This window comes from Cucurbita maxima, unplaced genomic scaffold (assembly GCF_002738345.1).
Source record: "Cucurbita maxima cultivar Rimu unplaced genomic scaffold, Cmax_1.0 Cma_Scf00038, whole genome shotgun sequence".
NCBI classification, from domain to species: domain Eukaryota; kingdom Viridiplantae; phylum Streptophyta; class Magnoliopsida; order Cucurbitales; family Cucurbitaceae; genus Cucurbita; species Cucurbita maxima.
In genome coordinates this window covers 863866-889845 of record NW_019272054.1, presented here as the reverse complement: position 1 = coordinate 889845, position 25980 = coordinate 863866, and the positions used below count along the sequence as shown (strand labels likewise).

The 25980-nt window shown below is 33.2% G+C and overlaps 4 protein-coding genes across 4 annotated transcripts; 3 read left to right on the top strand and 1 right to left on the bottom strand.

Moving 5' to 3' along the window:
- The first annotated feature begins 66 nt into the window (after nucleotides 1–66).
- Nucleotides 67–2038, top strand: LOC111469076 (protein BRANCHLESS TRICHOME-like). Its single transcript, XM_023114309.1, has 2 exons — nucleotides 67–658; nucleotides 1500–2038. Exons 1-2 carry the CDS (start codon nucleotides 231–233, stop codon nucleotides 1957–1959), a joined length of 888 nt encoding a protein of 295 aa, XP_022970077.1. The 5' UTR covers nucleotides 67–230; the 3' UTR covers nucleotides 1960–2038.
- A 1441-nt stretch (nucleotides 2039–3479) lies between these two features.
- LOC111469070 (uncharacterized protein At5g39865-like) lies at nucleotides 3480–5331 on the top strand. The gene is made up of 2 exons (XM_023114302.1): nucleotides 3480–4054; nucleotides 4689–5331. Exons 1-2 carry the CDS (start codon nucleotides 3609–3611, stop codon nucleotides 5203–5205), a joined length of 963 nt encoding a protein of 320 aa, XP_022970070.1. The 5' UTR covers nucleotides 3480–3608; the 3' UTR covers nucleotides 5206–5331.
- Nucleotides 5332–9320: 3989 nt separating this feature from the next.
- LOC111469057 (NAC domain-containing protein 12-like) lies at nucleotides 9321–10848 on the bottom strand. Its single transcript, XM_023114286.1, has 3 exons — nucleotides 10531–10848; nucleotides 10177–10445; nucleotides 9321–10103 (listed from the first exon to the last, which is right to left on the bottom strand). Exons 1-3 carry the CDS (start codon nucleotides 10715–10717, stop codon nucleotides 9417–9419), a joined length of 1143 nt encoding a protein of 380 aa, XP_022970054.1. The 5' UTR covers nucleotides 10718–10848; the 3' UTR covers nucleotides 9321–9416.
- Nucleotides 10849–20827: 9979 nt separating this feature from the next.
- LOC111469055 (alcohol dehydrogenase-like 4) lies at nucleotides 20828–24845 on the top strand. The gene is made up of 10 exons (XM_023114284.1): nucleotides 20828–20915; nucleotides 21001–21137; nucleotides 21210–21259; nucleotides 21342–21676; nucleotides 22677–22759; nucleotides 22848–22923; nucleotides 23312–23373; nucleotides 23512–23607; nucleotides 24381–24542; nucleotides 24614–24845. Exons 1-10 carry the CDS (start codon nucleotides 20849–20851, stop codon nucleotides 24722–24724), a joined length of 1179 nt encoding a protein of 392 aa, XP_022970052.1. The 5' UTR covers nucleotides 20828–20848; the 3' UTR covers nucleotides 24725–24845.
- Nucleotides 24846–25980: the final 1135 nt, after the last annotated feature.

Genomic DNA, 25980 nt, shown 5'->3' with positions numbered 1-25980 from the left:
TAAAAGTAAAAAAAAAAAAAAAAAAAAAAAACCTACCTCTTGGTGTAATTAATGAGGAAGAGCTGTATGTGACAGTGAAGCCATTATTTCCTTTTCCCAAATCCCACACTCCCAAAAGCAAAATTCATGACCAAAGGACCTACCACCACCACCACCACCACCACAACCCATTACCTTTCTTCACCCTCTTCACGATTTTCAAAGAAGAAGAAGAAGAAGAACAGATCAAGATGATGATGATGAAGGACGATACTTGTCCAAGCTGGAAACTTTACGAAAATCCATTTTATATTAGCCCTTCTCATCGCCAAACGCCTCATAAATCCGCCATTAACAAGCACCTTCAGTTTTATTGCTTGAAATTAGCTTCGTCTTCTTCCTTTTGCGATCTGGTTCCTACCAAAAAGCGAATGGATTCTGAGCTCGATCTTGCTCGTAGCCACATCGTGGAGCTCAAGACTGAGCTTCGGTATGAGCGCAAGGCTCGTAAAAAGCTCGAGTCTTTGGCCAAGAGGTTGACTAAGGAGCTCGATGAAGAGAGGAAACAAAGGGAAGCCATGGAATTACTGTGTCAACAGCTTTCACGAGAGGTTTCTTTACATGAAACCAAGATTGATTTGATGAAGAAGAAGATTGAAGATGAGAGGAAGATGCTAAGGTTCGTTCATAATTTAATTTTGCTTTTTTCTTACTTTTAGGGTAATTAAATAAATCTACCCTATAAATGAATAAACAACCGTGAGATCCAACTGACATCGGTTAGATAAGAGTACAAAGCATTTCTTATAAAGATGTGAAAATTTTTCGAGGTGGATTGTGAGATCCCACATCGGTTGGAGAGTGGAACAAAACATTTCTTCTAAATGTGTGGAAACCTATCTCTAGTAAGGTAATTAAATAAATATGATCGAGATCCCACATTGGTACCTCGGTCTCTTGTAGATGCGTTAGACTCACATTGGTTAGACAGGGGTACGAAGCATACATTGGTACCTCTGTCTTTGATAGACACGTTAGGCTCACAATGATAGAGAGGGGTACGAAGCATACATTGGTACTCTCTCCTTGATAGACGCGTTAGGCTCACAATGATAGAGAGGGGTACGAAGCATACATTGGTACTCTGTCCTTGATAGACGCGTTAGGCTCACAATGATAGAGAGGGGTACGAAGCATACATTGGTACCTCTGTCTCTGATAGACGCGTTACACTCACATCAGTGAGAGAAGTACCAAGCATTTCTTATAAGAGTCTAAAAACCGATTAAAAAAGGAACAAAACATTTCTCATAATTGTATGAAAATCTAGACTTGAGACTGTTACAACAATTGTTTGTGTGTTAGGTGACGTGAGGTAGAGTGACATAGAATTTCGTTCGGTTCAATTTATATTAGGTTTGATTCTTCTTATCTATAAACAAAACTAAAATGAATGATTTATTTATTGTAATGCTAAATAACCATGGAATCCTTGATTTCCTTTTGATTTGAAATTGAAGGTTGTCTGAGGTTTTACGAGAGGAGAGAGTTCAAATGAAGCTTGCAGAGGTCAAAATCGTGTTCGAAGACATGCTTTCAGAGATAGAATCAGGCAAACTAAAACAGACGGCGGCTGACAATTCCTCGGCGAGTTCCATCAACAACAATGCTGTCGGCGACGGATCTTCACCGGCAGAATCAACAGCATTGGACGCCGTCGTGGGAGAGCAGAGATTATCCTGCAAAATGGAGATTCCGGCGGTGGCAGCTCCGACAAGTGGGTCGCCGGAGGTGGAAAATATTAATCCTCATATAGTGAGGGGGATTAAAGGGTTTGTGGAGTTCCGGCGAGTGGTTCGAACAAAAGGGTCGAAGAGTAGAGATTCAGATTCGAAATTGGAGTGTCAAAAGGCTCAGCTTAGAGTTCTTCTGAAACAAAAAGAAGGGTCTGTCAGATCCAACAACCTCTTTATTACCTAATTTACTTCATCTCTCTTATTCAAATAATTAGTCTATTTCCATAAATAAATCAATTTAGACCTCGGGTGGATTAACATGTCAACCGTAAACTTAAATTAATTAGAAGACGTATGTGTCTTGTAAGATCTCACATCGATTGAAGAGAGGAACAAAACATTCATAAGGGTGTGGAAACCTTTCGATAACATAAGTGTTTGAAAACCTTGGGTGGAAATCCGAAAAGAAAAGCCTAAATAAGATAGTATTCGCTAGCACTTGGCTTCATCTGTTATAAATGGTATCAGAGCCAGACACAGAGCGATATGTGTTGATATGTCAGCAAGTACTTTGGGCTCCGAAGAGGAGTGAATTATGAGATCTATGTGCTTAGGAGTGGGCTTGGGTCGTTACAAATTGTATCAAAGCCAAACATAAGATGGTGTGCGACGATATGCTAGCGAGAACATTGACCTCCAAGGGAAGTGGATTGTGAGATCCCATATCGGTTGGAGAGAGGAACGAAACATTCCTTACGGTATGTGCCAACGAGGACATGGACCCATAATGGAGTAGATTGTGACATCAATTGGAGAGGGGAACAAAACATTACTTAGGATCGTGTGTAAACTATTGTTTTCAATTTCAAATTAATCCCTAATATTTGACCACAAATTCAATACTACTCTTAAACTTTGGAAGAATGGTAATTATACTCTTAAACTTTGATCATAATTTTTTTTTAACAATTTGAGAGTATTAATGAAAATTTTAAAATTCTAAAGATATTTTTAAAGATTTTTAAAAATTTGGTAGTATTTTATATACAAAATTCAATAAATTATTGGAATAATTATATTCCATCTATTTATTTCGTTATTTGATCAAATTTTGAGTTTATTGATTTTGAATAAAGAAAAAACTAGTGATTCATTCTAGGGTAAAAAAACAAAAAAACAAGAAAAAAACAAAATTTTGTCGGTGATCCTTTGGGCTTTGGTTTGTCCTTTTCATAAAGACGAATATATTTTGTCAAGGATAGATTAATACAAGTAAAAAAAGGGGGAAAATTTGAGTTTAGTGGGTGATAAGAGTGTTCAAAAGATTTGAAGACGGGAAAAAATTTTATGAACTGGGTCGGGTCGAGTTCAAATAAACAAAAACTTTTTGGATTATGTTTGTTCAAACCTACACAGAAAGTTAGAATAACTATCAGTTCATCCTCTTAGTCAGAAAAGTCACGACACCGTTTGATAGTAATCACTCGTGTGTATCATGGTGTTCCTTAGTTTGTTAGGCCTTTCTTCCATGAGTCTCAATGGAGAGGTTGTCGGGGTCGTGATCGTCCGAGAGAATTAAAGGGATTACAAAATTGGGGGGTAAGAGATTTTAAAATGGAAGAGTAGAGGTTGGTGGGGTCTCAAAACAGTTGGTAAAGGTCAAAAATTCGAATTGTTAAAGCAATTTATGAGACCAAAAAGATACCCCACCCCCTTTCCTTGGAGGCCTCCCCGTCCGTCCCCCCCATGCGATGCCACCCTCTTTTGAATTCAATTTTAGCGCCCAAACTTCGCGTGCTAAGCCCACAACTCCTAAACCAAACCCTTTCTTTCATTCAAAAATTCAATCTTTCATCTCCCCCTTTCGACCCCTCTTCCGATTCATCGCTAATCATGGGCTGTGCTTCTTCCCATCTTCTGAACCACGACGACGATTTCCCCCAACTGGGTGCCGCCGCTCTCACCCACCACATCGTCTCCCTTACTTCCACCACTTATGGCCTTCTTAACCTCGACCCACCTTCCGCTGCCACCCCAGCTCCGCCGCCCAGGTTCACCTTTGGCTCTGTTTTTCCCACTCCCCTCTCTGAACCTAAATCTGAGCCGGAGGTTATCAATTCCTGGGAGCTCATGGATGGCCTCGATGCCGACAGCTTTCGATTCTCTCTTCTTTCTCAATCTAAGAAATTTGCTCTCAAGGATTTTGATTCCAACAAGGAGAATTCCAATCCCAATTGCCCGAATCAGATCGTGGAATCTGCTGTCCTTCGACCATCGTCTCGAGCGGCTCTGACCCTTCCCGTGACAATACCGTCCCCTGTGAAGCATTTGTTCGACAGGTATGTTGTGCTAAAATTGAACCCAAAAACTTAGACGGATGCTCATTTATAGTTAGGAGATAGGAGATAGGATAAGGTGGAACAGTCCTCTAATATAGAAGCCTTTTAAAAAGTTGAGGGGAAGCCCGCTTACAGTCAACTTAGATTGTTACAAATTGTATCAAAACTAGACACGGGTAGTATGCTAGGGAGGACGCTAACCCAAGAGGGTGGATTTTATAAGTGTGTGGAAATCTTTGTTTTAGTAGACGTTTTTTAAAACCTTTCGAGGAAGCCTGAAAGGGAGTAGATTGTGAGATCCCACATTGGTTGGAGAGGAGAACGAAACATTCCTTCAAGGGTGTGAAAACCTCTCCCTAATAGAAATTTTTTAAAACCTTTAGCGGAAGCCCAAAAGAGAGTGGATTGTGAGATCCCAATCGGTTGGAGAGGAGAACGAAACATTGCTTAGAAGGGTGTAGAAACCTCTCCCTAATAGACGAGTTTTACAATCTTAAAGAGAAGTTCGAAAGAGAAACTCCAAAAAAGACATGCCTGTTAACGATGGACTTGTTAAAGAAATGACTATAGAAGTTTGAATGCAGAAATTCATATCACTCCATGTATTTAATCATTTATTCATATTCTTATTCAGATTTGAGGTACTCTGCCCACCGAGCGGGGAGCATCGAGTGGTGGTATACACGACAACCCTACGTGGGATAAGAAAGACCTTTGAGGAATGCAATGCTGTGAGAGCAGCGATCGAAGGCACTGGAGTTCAAATCTGCGAGCGAGACGTGTCGATGGATCGAGGATTCAGAGAAGAGCTAAAGGAATTGATGAAAGGGAGAGGGCAAGAAGCCATGATTCCTCCAAGAGTGTTCATAAGAGGAAGGTACATAGGGAATGGTGAAAAAGTGTTGAAAATGGTAGAAGAAGGAGTTTTAGGTGAATTACTTGAAGGGCTACCAAAAATCAAAGCTGGGTCGGTGTGTGAAGGGTGTGGGAATGCAAGGTTTCTGCCATGTTTTCAGTGCAATGGGAGCTGTAAATTGGTGATGACAGTGAAAGAAGGAGGGCTTAAAAGGCTTGGCCATGGCAAGGCTGTGGTTGTCAAATGCCCTGATTGCAATGAAAATGGCCTTGTCCTTTGCCCCATATGCAGCTGATGGCTAAAACAATGAGCATTGTGAGTTCCAAATCTTAATATACATATATGATGGTCTCTGTTGAATCTGATACAGAGCTGTTTGTGGTTTTACAATAAATCTGAGGTCAGTTCTTTGCTGATTTATGAAAAAGAAATGGGTTTCAATCTTTCAGTCTAACACCTCAAGGTCTTCATACTTGTTTGTCGTGAACTCTGCTAAGAACTCAGTTGAAAGAATATGAACAAGTTATGCATAAGCATATTGTTAGTTCATTAACTCGAACCCATTTCAATCCAAATAATTTGATGACTAGAATTGAGTTGGGTTAATCGTATGTGAAACGAACCATATCTAGATTCAGATCATAATTTGATACTTGATGGCTTTGATATTTTTGTACATCCCCTACGACATGTTTCTTATATACGTAGGCTATATTATGGATCAAGCTACCGACCACAACGAACAAAGAGAACTTGGGCCGACATTATCATCGGCCCATTAAGGAAAATATCTAGAGAAGTTCTGTCACGAACTAGAAGCAAAATTTACCCCTAATTATTAGCCATCACAAGTCTTTTCTTTCTTTTTTTTTTCGAAAAGATCAAAAGCCTATAAAATTTTAACTAAAGTTTTGGCTCAAACTTATAAAAATAATTCCAACGAAGAGAAAAATATATATATATCATCCTCATCGCATCAAATTAGGTTAGGTTGTCGTAACCAAACTTACTTTTCGAAGATAAAAATTTTAATTATTAAACGATATTTAAAATAAAGTTTAGAGGAATAGTTATCAATTATTGATAATTAGTCTATTCATTAGCAAATAAAATAAGGCTGAATCAATAATTGACATTCAACAAATAAAATTGTGGCTTAAAATTATAGTCTCCAAATAGAAAAACACCTAAAAGTTAAAGGCTTATAAGAAGTCGTACTTAGATAGTAATTAAGTGATAAGATGAATAAGAGCATGGCTAAGAAAGGACGGTCCCTAATCGTAGAAACTCCAAAATTAAGCGTGTTTTATTTGGAGCAATTCTATATTGGGTAACATCCTAGGAATTTTCGTAGAATGCATGTAAATAAGGACAAAACAGGCTGAAATGACATATGTTGATCTATGGGGATAGTCTTCACTTTTAGAAGAAATAGTAAGTAACGTAACAATGTGACAAGGGATGCAGGAGATTATCTGGGTAATCATGTACCAAATCCAAATTTCGAATTCTGGACATGAATCGTTACATTTAGATGATTAAATAATAGTGTATGGATCAAATGGTTGTTTTCTTTTAAGTGCAAGAACTAAAATAAGTATTTTAAAAGTTTATAGCCGTTTGGTAGCCATTTTCTTTTTGGTTTTTGTAATGATTCAAGCCTACTGCTAGCAGATATTGTTTCTTTGAACTTTCTCTTTCAGGCTTTCCTTCAAACTTTTTAAAACACTTATGCTAGGGAGAGATTTCCACACTCTAAAACGCAACTCACAAACCACGAAAAAGCGTCTTCTAGCACGAAGCAATAAGGTTTTTAAAATTGATAGCACCAACATGTTTTGGAGATAAAAAGTTTTTCCCAAGTAAGCCAATGAATTTTGTTATAAGTGTGTAACGAACCCCACCAAAAACATGAAATTTCCCTACTAATATCATCAATTACTTTCTTGAGAAGTTGAAAACACCCCATCAAATGAACAAAGGATAGCTTCAATTACACTCTTCATTAAAACTTCGTTCTCCACTAAACAAAACGTTTTCGAATTCATTTAGTTCAATCATAGAAAAGTTGCTCCAAACAGAACACCCTAAAAGTCATAGAAAGTCGACAATGAGACCTCAATATGAAAAAGTAATAAATAATTTCATATAAGAACACGAGGTCATTTGTTCAAATTCGTACCCATATTACATCCTCTTCGATTAATACCAATAGTATAACTGAACTCTAATTAATCTAATCGATAACTCCATTCAAAATTTTCGTCATGAAATCAAAATGTGCATTTTGATTCAAATTAGGGCAAAAAAATGTTCGAATTGTTGCAACTATGATGGCTGTATGCAAGTTTCTATAATGTTATATTTGTTAAATCAACGCAAAAGCTTAAGATAGATTAGTATGTTCTCCTTTTCTTTTCGAACCGCTAAAAATTGATATTAATTAAGAAAGAAAAGACATTATTAGAAAGAATTTGGAATCTTTCATCCAAAAAAACATCCTTAAAAGTTGAGGATGTTCTTCATATGTCCTATCATTTATAGCACAACATTTGAGAGGGCCATATCTCAATATACCAAAAATAATGATGAAACCAAGTCTTTGTTTTTCTAGAAGGAAAAGAAAAAATAGTCACACTACGTGAGTAATATCTAGGGATAATCAATATATTCTTTTTCCTTTTTAACTATTTCTTTATAGGTTTATGATAACTCTTAATTTTGGGCTTTCGAATTGATCTTCTAACCTCTTCATGAACGTCTAAATCTTTGACGTAATTGTGTCGTGTGTTCTTGAATGACTTTGAATCAATTCGATAATTTTTAAAAATTATTTTCAGTTATCTATAAATTTTGTTTGGATTAATTTTACACAATGTCTACCACGGGTAGAAATGTTCATTTAACCTACGTAGATTCATCCAAAACGAGATGAAAAATTTCCGTTTTAACTGAGAATAGATAGATAGAGATATCTATTTGACTGTAGGGATCGGTCTCAAACGAAGTTGAGAATCTTTGTCTAAACGAGATAAAACATTATGTTGATAGACATTATTGAATTGACTAGGAACATGATATTCGCAAAAATCAATGAAAAATTTTCGAGATGACGATTGTAACATGTGGCAGTGATATGCTTTCTCATCTTGCTCCGTCTCGTAGATATCTCTAATCACGGGTCTACCGAAAGTTGGATTCGTAAAACTTTTATGTTTTATGTCGTTTTTACGTCGAAACAACATTTAAGTTGATGTTTTAGAAGCTAGGAGGTGATTGTGTAGACAACGAATAAGGAGAAAAGGGTTATGTTAGGTCAAGAAGTTTGTTAAGCTATGTTTATCAAAGGGTTAGAGGTTTATATAAGGCATTGAATTGGTTTAGATTGTAGGGCCTACTTAATCATTAAAGTATATATATATTTTTTATTCATCGAGTTTGTCAGTTGTATTTGAGTTCGTAAAATGGCATCGATCCCAAGACTATATGACATCAGAGTAAATGAGACGTACATGAATAAACCGAGACCACATTCGAATGAGAAGGGTTTTAAAGAAATCACCTGAAGGTAAAGTAAGATTCAGATTATCTTATTGATCAAATATCTCAATCCAAAATCAATCACTACACAAGTAAAATCGATCGTGTTAAATTTGAATGATTCTAAATATGCAACTTAATTGTAAAAAAAAGATGAGGGTGAAATTATAATTATAATTTTATTATTTTTTAAAAAAAGAAAAAGGCTTCACAATCAGTTTCAAATTCGTACCTGATTTTCCAAAAGGCAATCGCCTTTTTTTATTATTATTATTTCGACGAGGAAAATAAAAAAATAAAATAAAATAAACGAAAAAAAAAATAAAAACATTTTTTTTCTGGTAGACACCTTCCGGTGGACCCCACCGCTGCACACGTTGTCGCCAACTGTACACACATAGGAATGACAACCTGCGAATAAGAGGATACCACGTCAGCTTCTCATTTGTCGGTATCCGAAATCTGGGTCCCACAAAGTCGGCAATAAAGTCAACGCGATGCTATGATTGATGTGTCAAACTCGTCAATTTAGTTACGAATTAATCGGCTTTGGACCATTAGCTTTCCCCACATCATTTCAACGATTGACTCACTCCTCACACAGCTACCACACTCCATTTTCCCCCCAATTATCCTTCAATCTTCAAATTTTAACTCAATAATTACATAAACTTTGAAGCATAATTTGAATATTGTTTTTATTTTTAAGATCTCGATACACCAGATAAATCATCTATAAACTGTTATGCTTATTCGAATACCTGATATCGTCAACTAATACGAAAAAATAAGGATGGTAACGACAAGAACTATAGAAATTTAGCTAAGTCTGATCAAATTGCAATTTATAAAGTTAATCCGTACAAGCTTGGAAAAGTTGGGCGGTGTATAGATATGGAGAAGAACTTATTAGGAATACATAGATGCATATATAAATATGGATATTTTGATATACACTAAGGCTAATTAAACGGAGAAATGGGATAGTGGGTCTAATGATGAGGGAGACGCTGACTTAGTGAAGCCCCAGATATCATTCTCATGCCCATATCCCAATCCTCTGCTTGATACTTGCATATGATGATGATGTTGTTGTTCGTGTTCTCTGTCTTCGATGGATCTTTCGTTGTGACCGTTCAATTGGGATGCAACAAGTCGGTCAAGGGCAACCCAGTTGTCGAGCTTGACCATAGGTCGGTCATGGACGAGCTCTGGCATTGGCTCTGTTGGTTCTAAAAGCATCTCGTGATTGAAGATGATGTTGTAGTCGAACGGTGTTGTTTCGAGTTGGTGGTGGGAGACTATTGAAGGGACGGTTGTGGGGCTATCTAGCCTTGGTAGATGCATGAATGATTTGTCAACTTTTTGTTGTTGATCTTCTATGTTGTTCTTTGAGTTGAGTATTAATCTTGAAGATTGGTTGTTGTAGTTGATATTGGAAAATGACTCCATTTCTAGCTTGCATGTTCTTCCCATATAATTAAGTATTTGATCCAAAACTCCATCGTTGTTCGCGTTTAGTAATCGAACCTCGGAATCCGACCCACCTGCCTTCGGGCTATCTACGCACTTTTGGTAGCTCTTCTTTTTGAAAATTCGACATACGACCCACCCATCCTCCGACACTTGTGGCTCTCCAATCGAGTTACAAATCTGTAGAAGCATAAATGAATGACAACATTCTCATTCGATACAACGAGATCAAATATTTGCATTACTAGCTTACATTGTTGTCACGGTCACAATCGTCTAGACGGTATTCATGCATAATCCAATCAGACTTTTGGCCATGAGGGGCTCGTCCCTTATAAAAGACTAAAGTTTTTCTCAACCCAATTCTTTTAGATCCAGTGTAAATGATCTTATCACGACCAGTGGCTTTCCAAAATCCAACCGCCGTAGCACGATTCGTGCGAGTTCCAGTTGGATACTTCTTGTCCTTATGGCTAAAGAAGTACCAATCGTTTTGTGGGGTGGATCCGATCTTGCATTTCTCTACACGAAACGAAAAAAAAAAAAAACATGAAATTGGAACACAAAACGAGAAGAACATTAAAAAGACAAAAAATAAAAATGAAACCTTGAATATCCCAAGGCTCGAGCTTGTTAAGATCAACATCACGAATGACATCAAGATCAATCTTTTGAAAGGCAACCTTCTTCCTAAGGTAATAATGTAGAAGCTCCTCTTCAGTGGGGTGGAAACGGAAGCCCGGAGGAACTTGAGAGTGGCCGTTGACCGACAGAGTCATGTCGTGCTCCGCCATGAAAGCAAAAAAACAACCGCCGGAAAAGCTGTGGAGACGGTGGAGAGAGAGAGAGAAAAGGTGGGTTTTTTGAAGGGCAAAGCTGAGCGTAAAGGGTAATGAAGCAATGATAATTTATAATGAGAGAGAGAGAGAGAGAGAGAGGTGTCAAGTGGAGGAGGGTAAGGCCCTGAAATTGATGAAAAGGGTTACAGTTTTTTATGTCTGATAGGGCATTAGTGTACTTAGGGTATTGAGCCTATTAGCTTCAAGAACAGCCAACCACCTAAAATTATACACATACACCCCCACATAATATTTAGTAACTCTACTTTTTTTTCCCAACTAAAATAATTAAATTACAATTTCGAATTTCGTCTTTATAGACACTAGGCAGTGTGTTAGCAAGAATGCTCGATTAGAGAGGAAAACGAAGTATTTCTTATAAGGGTGTGAAAGTCTCTTTTTAGTAGACGTGTCTTAGAACCGTGAGGCTGATGACAATCGTAATGGACCAAAACGGACTATGAGAGATTTGAGCTTTTACAACAGAGACAGATATCGAACAGTGTGCCAACAAGGATGCTGAGCCTGTAAGAGAGTGGAATGTTATCCCAGTTGGTGAAAGGAAAGTGTTAGAAGAAAGGGCTCAATCTAACCATGACCTTTGACCTTAAAAATCTATTTGAAAGCCACACCAAAAACAACCACTTTCTCAAAAAAGAGATTTTTTTTTTCTCTCTTATTATTATTATTATTATTTAAAAATAAAAAGATGAAAAATGCAACCACCAGGAGAGGCAAAAGGAGGGATGATGGGGTCGGAGCCACTGAGCTATCAAAGAGATGGGTGAAGAAAAATTAAAACGTAAAATGGCCTTTTTTTTTTTTTTTTAACAATATTATTGTTTTATTATTTATTTTGAATAATTGACTCGAGTAGTTAAAAATGATTTTTTACAGCGGTAGAAAGATAAATAATAATAAAAAAATATGTATATATAATTGTATCGTGAGTAAAAATATATTGGGGCAAAGGTTATGATTATTGTATGAGGTTAAGACGAGTAGTGAGTGGCTAACTAATATCTAGTAATGAACTGTCTAGATTTACAATGTTCGTATATGTACTAGAGTTGGTAGCTATAGGGTCAAGCCCTATCCACGTGATGAGATTAAAAAAACATGTGTCGATTGGAAAAACTTCACTCTTATAAGTATTTTAAGACAAGTAGCTAATGTGTCTATGTTGCATAAAAATATCGGGACAATTAAGGTGTTAAATTTAAATTCCAAATTCTGATTTAAAATCTTGGGTATGAGACGTTTCACGATCTTAAATGTCCTTAGACATTATGAAATTGAAATTTAATAATATAATATTTTCGATTATTAATTCAATATTGTTTAATTTAGATATATGAGTTTTTATGCAATTACTTTATAGCCATTTTGTTTTTTTATTTTTAAATTACATTTTATAATTTTTTTTTTTTTTTTACTTATAATTTCTTAATTAAATTTTTTCACTTTTCAAGAAATTATTCAAGACAAATAAAATCATTATTTGTATAGCTGTTTTTTTAAAGACAAAAAGAATCAAAAAATCAAATCATTTGTGATTATAATCTTTGAAAATGACTTTTAATTTAAAAAAAAAAAAAAATCAGAATTTTAAAAACATTTTTAAAAGTAGATGAAACAAATTATTCAGGTAAATAAACATATATTTTTTAATTAATAAATTAAAAAAATAAATTTATTTTATAATAATAATTAAAAGGTCTATAGTATCACTAATTTCTTTCCATTATAAAATTATTTAAATAGGTCTATAAATTTTTAATTTATTTTTAAAATTTATAATAGGTCTCTAAAAATTTTATTTCTCGTCTAAAATTATTAAATTAATCTTTTCGTTTGAGTTAAACTGATCTATCCCGTAGAAAATAAAAAATTCATGAATTTATTAGACATAAAATTAAAAATTTAAGAACTTGTTAAACATTGTTTTAAGTTTAGAGACCAAATAGACATAAAATTAAAAATAATGAAACTAAATTTATAAAAATATTTTCTAAGTTACGCTCACTCTTATACAATTTTCTAAGAATCAAACTCTTTCTAACCTAAACAATGCTTAGCTGGTTTTACTATTGACTAAAATGTCACATACTTATATCGTTTTCAATTTTTGGTGTTGTCGAATAAAAAAGAATTAAAAACGCATGCATGCAAAGATAATATTGGACGGAGGGGACATTAATTAGACATTAACTTTATAGGGTCTTAGCTTTAGCTTAGGTTTAAGATTATAAATCTAAGTTTTCACATAAATGAAATCTAAGCTTTATCCTTTTGTTGAAATTAAGAATCACACGAACCACTCAATCGAATGTAATGTCGTTTTATTTTCTTATCCTTACGACACATAAAATGGACATTTAATTTGGTGAGCTATGACATCCTAGATTGTTGTCAATTACGTATGCAAAAGTCATTATTGGAAATGACACAACCTCAAAATTTGTACTTTTTACCTTATTCTTGTGGGAGAATAACTATAGTAACTCAAGTTTTTACCAGGGGAATCACATAAAAAGTTAATAGCGTTTATTATTTCGAGATGAATACGGAGCAGGGTGGAGGGCAGGAAAGCGTTTCCCGTTCCCACCCCGCCTCTTATTTCAATTCTCGTAAAATATTCCATTTATTTTTGCAGAAATTAGAGCAGTCGTAGGGAATTCGGGACATCGGTTTTTCCCATTTTTAATATATATTTTTGTTTTAAAAAAATTAATGGGTAATTTCTAATTTTTAATTAAATCTAATAATATTTAATTTTACAAACACAAATGTCAATATTCTACATTTTATATATTCATAATGTACCAAACTTTTTAATACATTAATTCAATAACCACTCAACATAATTGAAACACATATTCATAATACCCACATCAAATAATAAATACTAAAATCACTATACCTATGTATGTATTTTTCTATTTTTTGTAATGTTCAAATTAAAAGATTGAAAAAAAAAAAAAGTTCCGACGATCGTTTTTATTGACTGTCGGCAAAGAGAAAAAAAATGAAAAAAACTACGCCCGAGTCGTGGTAGACTGTGGCGAAATGATGGATTTTGTTGTTTAAAAATGTTCTCCGACGTTAATGTGAGAGATTATTGCTTGATTTTTATTGTTATGATATGCACAGCTATCAGATTATTATGGTAGGACTGTTAGAGTGTCTCCAATTATCCTTTTATACTAAATTTCTCTCGGTTGGCACCAGTCTACATAATATCGTAGTAGTTGGTGGATATGAAGATCGTTCCTTCATGATTATTATTATTGTACTATACGAGGATTGATAGGGAGTCGTCAACTAATCTCTAATAGTGAACTATCTCGATTGACAACGTCTGTATGTATGTATGTATATAATTTGAAACGATGATGGGGAGTAGTATAGCTAGATTATTTGGACATAGGGGAACCCTAGATCATCTGAACTGAAAATAAGACTCTCATGATATAGATGAGTTCAGATGAGCTAAATGAGTCTTGACCGAACCTCAACGTCACTTCCCAAACCAAAACAACCTTTCCTAGATCTAGAAAAGGTTGAACGTGGAAGGTCCACAATAGGTAACATAAATGAACAAGTTGATTTGTATTCAAGCCACGGAGGGCCGAAGCTCATATGGATACATTACTTCATTGTTCTATGTTCTACAAGGCCTTGCACTAAGCAGATACTCGGAGAGGGTCGCTAAGTGTAAAGATCTAGTTTTTGACAACCATCATTAGAACAACAAAATCGATTGTGTTGAAATTGTCTAAATAGTAATAAGGAAGTAGTGGTCGTCCTCTCATATCATTTGAATTTGGTATGATGAACCGATCAATGAACCAATAATAATCAAGTTTAGTTCTTATATTTTCGATAACTCGAACGATTCGAGAATCCGAAAAACATGATTTAAATTTTGAACGCGCAAAGGAAAAGGTTGGGCACTCACAACAGCAGCAGCTCCACGGCAAAGATTTTCTTAAACAAATAATGTGTTTATTTAAGATTGTTTCTGTTATGAGACAGCAAATTTATGTCTTAAAGTGTAATGATTATTAAATTAAAAAGATATATATATTTATAAAATTAAAATTCTGGAAATTAATGATGGAGTTTGGGCGGCAAATTGACCTACCAACTAATTCTCACTAACCTCCAATATTTAGTACACAATTTTTCATTTTTTATTATTTTTTATTTTATAATTTCTCACTTTATTTCCATTAATATGCTTCTATTTTTATAATTCATTTTATTTGTGGAATTTTGGGTGACGTTTGTTGTGACGAAAACATATTTTTATTTTCATATTAATTCGGACATTATGATATATATATATATTTTTTTTTTTTATATTATACTTTTTGGATCCATAATCCCCTTTTCTCTACTTTAATTAGTGCCTAATTTGGATTAATTTCTTCTTTACTAACGAGTTTTTCGTTAATGATTCAAAATCTTTTTTCGAGCATTCCCTTTTCTAAGACATGAATACGTAACCTACTTAGCTTGAACTGATTCAAACAGGCGTGATTATTCTCACAAATCAATACAGATCATTTAAGCAATGATTCATATTAGAATTTAGAATTTGAGATCGGGTATTCTCCTTGTGACATGAATACTGTGAGACTCCACATCGGTTGGAGAAGCGAACGCAACATTTCTTATAAGGGTGTGAAAATCTTTCCCTAGTAGGTCTTGGGCTATTACAAATACCTTATCTGCTTGTCTTGTACTACTTCAAACAGTGCAAATTATTCCCGCAAATCAATACGTGTCATTTTAACATGTTTGGTTCTTACTCACTCTTTATTCCTTCTAAGGGGGTGGAGATCTCTCCCCAGTAGACATGTTTTAAAACCAGAATATCTACTACTGTGTCATTTTAACATGTTTTGTTCTTACTCACGTATTTTCTTTCTATTATTAGATGTAGCTTCCAAATTATCGCTCTTTATTTTATTATATATATATATATATATATATATATATATATATATATATATATATATATATATATATATATAAAAGTATTTGAAAAATAAATTAATAGTTTGTGTAATTATTGAATCATACACTAAATAATTATTGGAACTTATTGATAGTTACATACTCAATTATTAAGATATTTAACTAATTATGTAAATTTTAAGGTAAAAGAGTATTTATTTAACTACATATGCATTGATATTATAAATATGAAACAAAATAATTGATGTCACATCTTTTATTTGCTATCATGCAAAATTTTATTAAATAGATCAATTCAATAATTTTTTAAATATTATTCAATAATTTTTTTTTTCTTAATGGAATATGATCCAATAATTTTTTGGTACCAAAATCTTATTTTTCTGAATTTATAAAATATTTGAAAATCTTAATGTCAAATGTAATATTAACCACTCTAAATTACTAAAATTGCCTCAAATTATTTATAAAAATAAAAATAAGGGGGAAAAGTAAGTGAAAATTAAGAGAGAGGGCATATACGTCTTTTCATGGAAAAATATTTTCGGACTGATTCGAACCTCAAATATTTTGTTAAAAAAAATATAGATTTTATATTAATTGAGTGATATGCATTTTAACGCTCACAAATTCTTTAGATTTATATGAATTTAATTTGTTTATTTACTAAATTTTATTTGGGTTTACTAATTAGGTTGAATTAGAAGATTAATCTTAAATTTTATGGTATGTTTTTATTTGATCTCTGAACTCTAAAATATGTCTAATAGATCCTTAAACTTTTAAGTTTATATTTATTTACTTCTTTAACATTTAAAAAAAATGTGACACCAAGGTAAAAGAAGGGCACATGAATTAACCGAGATTACATCCGAATAAGAGCGATCATAAGGATAGGATAACTAAAAAGGACCTAAAAGAAACAAACGTGGGATTCACAATATAGGATCTCACAATCCACATCATGTATCCCGTAAGAAAGATCCTCTCTCCAACTAAGGGACCTAATGTTCTCGCTAGCACTCGTTTCTTTCTTCAATCGATGACAGATCCCACATCGGTAGAAGAGTGGAACAAAACATTATTTATAAGAGTATGAAAACCTCTCTCTAACAGATGCACTTTAAAAACCTTAAGAGAAAGCCCGAAAAGGAAAGTGCATAGAGGACAATATATGGTAGTAGTGGGCTTAAGCCGTTACACAGAAAACTTTATAACTAAACGTGTTTGATTTGGAATAATCCTATCGTGGGTGGTGACCAAAAAATGTTCAATGAACTTAATTCAATTTAATAATTTATTATATATTTTGTAAGGTAAAAAAAAATGTATTAAAAAGGAAAGTTAGGTAGGAAATGTAGATGAGGAGGTTGAAAGGAAGGGTACAATATGCATGTGGGAACAAATTTTTATTTAATTAAGAGTATAATAATGTTATTGTAATTTATGAAAATCATGAGTATTTTTTAAATAAATAAATAAATAACTAAATATAAATATTTTTTAAAACTTTTAAAATAAAACTATTTTTTTTAATTATTAAATATTGAAATGAGAAAAACATTAGTCAAACGCCGTCGTATTTTTATTTTTATTTTATTGTTATTTGTTACCATGTGTCCATCATTGACCACACATCTAATTTTTCCATTGCCTTCTTTATTTTTCTCACCTAACTTTCACTTTTTTACTGTGCCAGTTTAGAGATGAAAATTCAAATAAAAATAACTATCCAATCAATATCAATATTTAACCTATGGTAAAAATATTAAATGATATAATAATTTTAGTTACATTCTTCAATCACTCTCAAATAATAAATAAAAATAAATTTTCAATAATTCATTTCAATTTTTATTTTTTAATCCGTTCCTTAAAATATTTTAATTTTAATATATATATATATATATATTTCAGCAAAGTTGCGGAGACATCACTAAACCAGTTAGGGGTGTTCGTGTAAGGAAGAATTCGTAGATATTTTTTCAGAACTACAGTCGGGCGTACCCGACTAGATATATAAAAAAGAATAAAAAAAATTAGGTGAAAATGAAAAAGAAAATAAAAGATAGAGACAGGTGTGAGTTGGCATTTTGAATTGTTACACATTAGAGATTTAGTGGGGGAGGCAATATCTCACTTTCCATCTCTTACATCATTGTTAGTGGGCTCCTCATTTTGGGCCTTTTTTCCCTTTCAAACATTAATAGTGGGCTTCTTATGTTGGGCTTTTTTTTCCTCATTGAATCAAATATTTTTAAAAATATATTTTTTTTTCATTTAAATTTATTGTATTTTACTCGTGCAAACATAATAGTAAGTGTATTTTAAAAAATAATAAATCGAAAAAGATACTTTTAAAACATTATTACAATATTTGTAAAATAAAGATATATTTTATATTTTTTTTAAGTTCAAACGTATTATTCTATTTTATACCAATTATAAATTTTAAAGATTTTTTTATTAATTTAATCTTATTTAAATCGAAAGATCTACAAAAATGGTTATCTATTTGTTAAGGATATTTAGTAATAAATTATAGTTTATCATATATATTATATGTGATATTTTATTATAAGGCAAATATTAGATAGGTATCTTTCTGTTATTTACATTTATTGCTCTTTCCATATCCTTGTAATTTATTTGATTATAAATAAGATAACTTTTACACTAGGTGTGGTGGATTAATCAAACATTCACACTATTTAATTTTAAAATATTTTTTTATCAATAATATGATTCTTATTTATAATATTAAGATTCTTATTTATAATATTAAGTGGATAAGTTTGACTAAATTGTGGCATTTTTTATTATCAAACAACCGGTGGAAACAAACACTTAATTATTATATAATTTCGTTGACTAATTTTCTAAAATTTTAATGATGAAAAATATAAATTTTCAAGTAATTTCCAAACTATATATATATATCTTAAAATTAAAAGGTTACGTTCATTCTATTATAGTATTTAAAATTTTATTAAATGTTTTAACCTTACTCTGATTTCATTTGTTCGTGTGGTTACTTCCTCTTTGGATCCGTTTCGATGCATTGTGTTTCTCGAGATTTTGGTTAATGGGTCTCGTTGATTTTTATTTTTCTCTCTTGTAACCTTCGGAATTTAGTCTTGTGTGTTTGCAAGAATGGGAAATTGAACTATCGATCTTTAAAATTATATTTTAAAAAGTATTTATGTAATATCTGAATATAAATAAACGTTATCTTATCTAAATGAGAGTGTTCCTGAAAATATCAAAACTAATAGTTACTATACCAATCAGTTACTTTTTTTTTTTTTTTTATAACTCGATTAAATTTCCACATTTTATTTATAGAAAAATTGACGAGATTCGTGCGACTTCCTTTGTGAGGAGACACCCCTTCTCCCAAAGTTACGGGACTATTTTGCTGAGTTCCTTAGAGAGAGTTGTCTCGCGCCCCTAGGTATTCTCTACCTACTCACCTGTATCGGTTTCGGGTACAGGTACCCTTTTGTTGAAGGTCGTTCGAGATTTTCCTGGGAGTATGACATGGGTTACTTCAGCGCCGTAGCGCCTAGTACTCGAACATTGGCTCGAGGTATTTTCCCTACCCCTTCTTACCCTGAAAAAACAGGGGCACCTTACGTCCTTGAACCAATAACCATCTTTCGGCTAACCTAGACTCCTCCGTCCTTCGGAACCAATAAGGGGTACAAAACAAAAATGCTATTAAAATCAAACTTTACGAGTTAAAATGTGAAAACTCAAGAATCAAATTATTATCGAACTCAAATTTAAAAAAATATTTTTTTTTCTCTATATAGTTAAAATTGGCCAAGAATTTACAAATAAAAAAAGAAAAATTAAATTAAATCATTGAATATTTGGTCCATTTTTCATGATTGTCTTTCATAATTCATATTGTATTTATTTGAACATACGGTCCACTTCCTATATATTTCATCTGTCAACCTACCATTTTTATGACTGAAAAAAATAATAATAATTCACTACAACCTATTTTGGTTAGGGTAAGAATTTGAACTTTGAAGCGGAATAGGACGTAATTGGGTCGTGAGAAGAAAGAGAATGGGCCTCTCACCCCAACCCTCATGTCGGCATGACACCGAGGGTGAGGTCGAGGAGCTCATATGTTAAATGGAGGGTATGTCATCCACGACTTTAGGAGACGTAACCGATGATTAGTTGAATTGAAGTTGACCTTCTTCTTATATACACCGAAACATCAACTGTCAATTTATGAGAACAAGAATGCTCTATTTGTACTTATTTCGAAGCTAAAGATTAGATCAAACCTCCTAACTATAGGAAAAGCTTTCTCTCGCTAGACGGAAGCAGCGACGACACCTATCTTGCCAATAGCAAGACTCCTGTGCAAACCACAACTCTCCAATTTTCTAGAGAAATTCATTCTTTTTCACGGTCAGAACCTTATGTTTTCTGATTTTAGGAGTCCTCACAAAAGACATTGGAGAGGAACCCATAAAGTGGCCCAATCTCAACCTCGATCTTTACCGTGCATGCCTTCGACTCAGAAAACCTACTGTAAGCCTAATTTTCGTTCTTTCTAACTTAAACATCAAAGCGTGTATATTTAATAAACTAGGCCGCCTAAATTTTAAATATAAGCTATTGTTATTCATGGCTTCCTTATGAGCGGCTCCACCACCAACTTTTAAAGAGCCTACTAAACCGTTGGGTCACCGCCCATTCAATTTCTTATGCCTTCTTATGGCCTAGCTTCTATTTTTTAATATATTTTTATTGCCTTTTATTTTTAAAATTGTAAAAATATTTATTTTAATCTCTAATTTTTTAAAAATTAACTATTTAATTTTAAAAAAAAATCACTTTTATCTTAAATATAGAGAATTATACTTTATGCTACGTATAATAAGCCATAGATTCTGAATTTACCTAATATTTATGCTATAATAAAATAAATTTAAATTTTTTAAAAATATAAATTATATAACTAAATTAATTAAAATCAAAATAATAATAATTTCCCTCTTATTCAAAGTCAAACTTCTCTAAATAGATAAATGAAACAGTCTGCCACTTTCATTTCCCAAAAAAAACAAACAAATGGAGGTGGTTTCTCCGATCAACGGCTGCTCCGGCGACACCGCTGGAAGAGTCATCATCTGCAAAGGTAATAAACAGCCGCCGCCGTCGCTGCCGTCGCCGCCGTCTCTCTCTCTCTCCGCCGTAATTGTTTGGTTTTTGTTTTCTTACAGCCGCCGTCGCTTGGGGTCCGGGGGAGCCGCTCGTCATCGAACAAGTCCGGGTCGACCCGCCACAGAAAATGGAGGTCCGAGTCAAAATCCTCTTCACTTCCATTTGTCACACCGATCTCAGCGCTTGGAAAGGAGAGGTAAAAAAGAAATTAAATTATTTATTTTTTAGTCCTTTTGCTAATTAACCCTTGAATTATTTGAAATTGCAGAATGAATCCCAAAGGGCTTACCCTCGTATATTCGGCCATGAAGCTGCCGGGTCATTATAAATTTCAACTCCTATTTTTTATTTTTCAATAAATATTTATTTATTTTTTTAATAGAAGAATTAATTAATGCAGAATTGTGGAGAGTGTGGGGGAGGGCGTGACGGAGGTGGCGGCCGGAGATCACGTGATTCCGCTATTCAACGGAGAGTGTGGCACGTGCCGGTGTTGCAAGAACCCGAAAACGAATGCCTGCGAGGTGATGGGAGTGAATCCGATGAAAAGAACGATGACCCACGACGGGAAAACCCGGTTCACAACGGCGGACGAGCGGCGGCTGCCGATTTTTCACTTTCTAAATACGTCAACTTTCAGCGAGTTCACGGTGTTGGAATCCGCCTGTGTCGTTAAGATTGACTCCGAAGCTCCCATGAAGAAGATGACCTTGCTAAGCTGTGGCCTTTCTACTGGTACGTAATTAAATTACAATATAGTATTAAAAAAAAAATCATTAATTACTTATTGCCATGTAAGTAATAATTAATCTAATGATCGACTAAATTTTTTATTTTCTAAATATTCAACTTAATCTAAGTCGGAAAAAAATATAACTCAACTTAACATTTTATAATTTGGGTTGGGTAGTTCGATAGGTCAGATTCTCTGAGTCATATAAATATTATTTATTTATTGTCTAATAAAATTATAATTCAATTTTAATTAATTCCACCTCAAAGATTCAAAATTTTCAGTTCATTTTTTCTATTTTAAAATAAAATGTCAATTTTTAAATAACGATGATTTAAATGTGTTGATTAAAATAATAATTTAATATTAAATCAATTTTTTTAGTAATCATATTTTAAAAATTACGGAATAATTTAATCAAGAAGTTTGAATCCATTAAATACAAATAAAGAATACTAAAAATATGAGAGACGACTTTGACAATTTCATATAAATAAGAGAACATGGTGTGTCAGAAAAAAAAATACTTTTTGTCGTTTTCTGCTCAATAATTGTCAATGTTTTTTTTTACCAATTTGTTAATTAAATATTTTCGGTATAATTGGATATGAAAATTTCAGCCCATATAAATATGTTTTTTTAAATATTATAATTATATTTTTTTCTTATGGAATATTATGGTTTTTATTATGATATCTTATCATATTTTCCTTATATATCATTTATTTAGTTTTTTTTTTAAATAATTGTTATTACGGAGTGAAAATAAATTCAATAAATAAAAAGATAAAAAAAAATTTATGTTGATTCCTATAAAAAAAAATTAAAATTTGTGAAATTGAGAATTAAAATAGGTGATGGAGAGATAAAGCTTGTTAGATTCATAAATAGGAGTGACTTTTGAATTTAGAACTTTTATTGAGTTCAATAATTACGAGATAAAAAGACGTATTTAAGACAATTAAAATGATAATTAATGTCTTGGGTAAACTATGAAAATAGGAGTGGGAGCCGCATGGAATACGGTGAACATGGAAGCTGGCTCGACAGTGGCAATTTTTGGATTGGGAGTAATAGGACTCGCGGTAAGTAATTCTCTTATGTGGAATGGTTCAATGGTAGAGTCGAGTTCGAGCCATTTTTTGCAACTTGCTGTGGTGGTTGGCTTTGTAGGTGGCTGAAGGAGCACGAGCCCGTGGTGCTTCTAAAATCATCGGCGTCGATATCAACCCACTCAAGTCTGTCGTTGGTAATTTCCCTTCTCTTACTTTTTATTAAAATTATTTTTGTAAATTATAATATATATTTAATATTTTTTGTATGATATATTTATTTTATGTTTTCATTTTGATGTATATAAATTAATTAAAATACTTTTTAAGCAGCATACTTTATCTAAAAAAATATATATTTAATAACTTTCAAAAGTTTTAATATTAAACTATAAACATATAAATGGTAAGAATGTTTACAAACCTTTTTAAATGGAAAAGGGTTAATAAAACTTTTTAAAATTTAAGGTTATTTTTGAAATAATATTGAAAGTTGAATGATATTTTTGAAACTTTATGGGACAGATTATAAAATTTATGAGTATTTTTATTAATTTAGCCTAAAAGCAACTTATATTTATATAGGAAAGCAGTTCGGAATCATCGACTTTATAAACCCCAGAGACTCCGACAACCCCGTTCATGAGGTCGGTAATGGTGGTATCCCCACAAATTCCTTTCAAATTTTCATTTGGGTTCTTTTTTATTTTTATTTTATTAAATGAACATAGGAATTTGTTAAAATTTTTTTTTTTTTTTAAAGTTGGTATAGTTCTCAATTGTAGATAATTATAGAAAAAACGAACGGAGGTGTGGATTACAGCTTTGAATGTGTCGGAAATGGAGAGATTTTGCGCACGGCCTTCTTGTCTACTCACATTGTAAGTAACATTACCATTTAACTTCAAATTTTCCATTCAATCAATTTAAACCATCGATTAAGTTTCTATTTCAATCATCACTAGAAAACCGTCACACATGTCCAAAGTCGTGTGTTGTATTACCATAGATGTTTAACTACGCTCTTGAAAGTAAGTCTCATGTAAGGGAAGATCCAAGCGGCAATGACCACTACAATCTTGTTGACTTTTGTTGTAACAACTCAAGCCCACCATTAACAGTTTCTTTAGGCTTTCCTCTTAGGCTTCACCTCAAGGTTTTTAAAATGCGTGCTAGGGAGAGGTTTCCACACCCTTATAAAAATGTTTGGTTGCCCTCTCCAACCGATGTGGGATCTTACAATCCACCCCCTTCGGAGCCTAGTGTCCTCATTGACACTCGTTACCCTCTCCAACTGATGTGAGATCTCACATTAGTGGTGAGGAGTTTGAATCGAGTTAAAATGCAGGTGGGAATAGGAAAAAGTAAGTGATGGATAGAGAGACATCCATGAATGCAATGAACTAGTTCCAACCTTGTCGGTCTAGTCGATTGTCTTATGAAGGATGAAGATAATAAAGATACTAAAGATAACAAAGAGTTAGACAAGAACGCTTCGAATGAAAAGAAAATTAGGTACCTAACTTTTTTCTTTTTCCTGAGTTCAACGATAACATAACGAGAGATTTGAACATTTTTTAAAGAGTAGATCGACAATCTCGAACATAACTTTAACCTAAAACTTTATTTCGATTTGGTTCGACGTTTTGATTAGGGATGGGGAACGACGGTGATGTTGGGAGTTCATACAAGCCCAAAAATGCTACCACTTCATCCCATGGAGCTGTTCAGTGGGCGTAAGGTGGTGGCTTCCGTTTTTGGAGGGTTCAAAGGCAGGAGTGACATGCCTCAGTTTGCTAAGCAATGCATCGAAGGGGTAACTCAAGAACTCTCCTCTCTTTGCCTTCTATAAACACAATAATACTAACTTCTTCACCTTTCTATCAGGTGGTCAAATTGGATGAATTCATAACACATCAACTTCCCTTTCACAACATAAACGACGCGTTTCAGCTACTTATCGACGGAAAATCTCTAAGATGTGTTTTGCAATTTTAAGCTATGTCGTTATGTATTTTTTTTAATTTGAAGCGCTGTCGCTTTATAATTTACTTTTATGGATCTCTTTGGACATATACGACTCATAATATTCAGTAAATATTTGCAATTTTTTTTTTTCTATTTAGGTCAGTTAAGCTATGCCGAATGATTACCTACATAAACAATTGAAAGTTGAGAGTTTTTAGCCAATAGAATTGACCGTTCGTTCAATCTCGAGTAATTCTTTGTATATGGGTATTCAGTGAGCGAAGAACTCAGTCCAAAAAACGACACTTATATTCATTACAATTTTGTCACTCCAATAAAATTGTGATTGTGACACCCTGAGTAAAGGAATGGTACATGAATGAATTGATATCACATTTAAATGAGAGTGATTCTGATAGTAAGATGACTAAAAAGGCTGGAAGGAAATTAAAGTTACTAACTATACCAACAAGGTGCACCTTTTTTTCGGTGACTCAATCATAGAAGCTCCAGAGTTAAACATGTTTTACATGGATCAATTTTTCGTTGGGTGGCCCCCTGTGAGGACAAAGCATACTAGAAAGATTCGTATTGGTCTGTAGTAGGTAATGTGAGCATGTCACACGGAAATATCGGATCCAACAAGTACTAACTCTGAATTTTGAATTCTAACCGGTATCTTAGACATGGATTATACAATAAATTGATAATAAAAAATAAACTTATCCAATTTAAATATAAACAAAACTATCAAACATAATTGACTTCACTTTTATGATACCCTAATGGCTTGTCAAAAATATATTATTAATAATATATTTCAATAAGAAAAAAATGATATTAATTGCAATTTAAAGCATATTGAAATTTTAACTCTATACTCTTTGTAATTAATATATTAATTATTTTATTATGTAATTGAAGACTTATTTGCATCTTATTCGAATAAATATATTAGGATCGTGTCGGTATTAAACTAATAATTTAATTAAGTTTCATAATCTCCAAGCACGTCTGGGTCTAGCGTCTTCGTAGCGCACCGCCCAATGTCCACCTCCTTCAAGGTTCAACGTCTTTATTGGCACACCGTTTGGTGTCCAACCCCCTTTGAGGCTTAGTGTCCTCACTGACACACTACAAGAAACCTATCTCTTATACTATTTGTAATACCCCAACTCCACTGTCGGCAATATATTGTCCTCTTTAGGCTTTTCATTTTGACTTCCTCTAAAGGCTTTCAAAATGCGTATACTAGGAAGATGTTTCCACACCCTTAAAAAGAATGT

Bases quoted from the DNA above. Each gene is read 5' to 3' on its own strand.
- LOC111469076 (XM_023114309.1), top strand. From the start codon at position 231: ATGATGATGATGAAGGACGATACTTGTCCAAGCTGGAAACTTTACGAA. The intron at 659-1,499 runs GTTCGTTCATAA...TTGAAATTGAAG, and splicing joins GATGAGAGGAAGATGCTAAG to GTTGTCTGAGGTTTTACGAG.
- LOC111469070 (XM_023114302.1), top strand. From the start codon at position 3,609: ATGGGCTGTGCTTCTTCCCATCTTCTGAACCACGACGACGATTTCCCC. The intron at 4,055-4,688 runs GTATGTTGTGCT...ATTCTTATTCAG, and splicing joins GTGAAGCATTTGTTCGACAG to ATTTGAGGTACTCTGCCCAC.
- LOC111469057 (XM_023114286.1), bottom strand. From the start codon at position 10,717: ATGGCGGAGCACGACATGACTCTGTCGGTCAACGGCCACTCTCAAGTT. The intron at 10,446-10,530 runs GTTTCATTTTTA...CGTTTCGTGTAG, and splicing joins CGAGCCTTGGGATATTCAAG to AGAAATGCAAGATCGGATCC. The intron at 10,104-10,176 runs GTAAGCTAGTAA...ATGCTTCTACAG, and splicing joins ATTGTGACCGTGACAACAAT to ATTTGTAACTCGATTGGAGA.
- LOC111469055 (XM_023114284.1), top strand. From the start codon at position 20,849: ATGGAGGTGGTTTCTCCGATCAACGGCTGCTCCGGCGACACCGCTGGA. The intron at 21,138-21,209 runs GTAAAAAAGAAA...TTGAAATTGCAG, and splicing joins TCAGCGCTTGGAAAGGAGAG to AATGAATCCCAAAGGGCTTA. The intron at 22,760-22,847 runs GTAAGTAATTCT...TTGGCTTTGTAG, and splicing joins TGGGAGTAATAGGACTCGCG to GTGGCTGAAGGAGCACGAGC.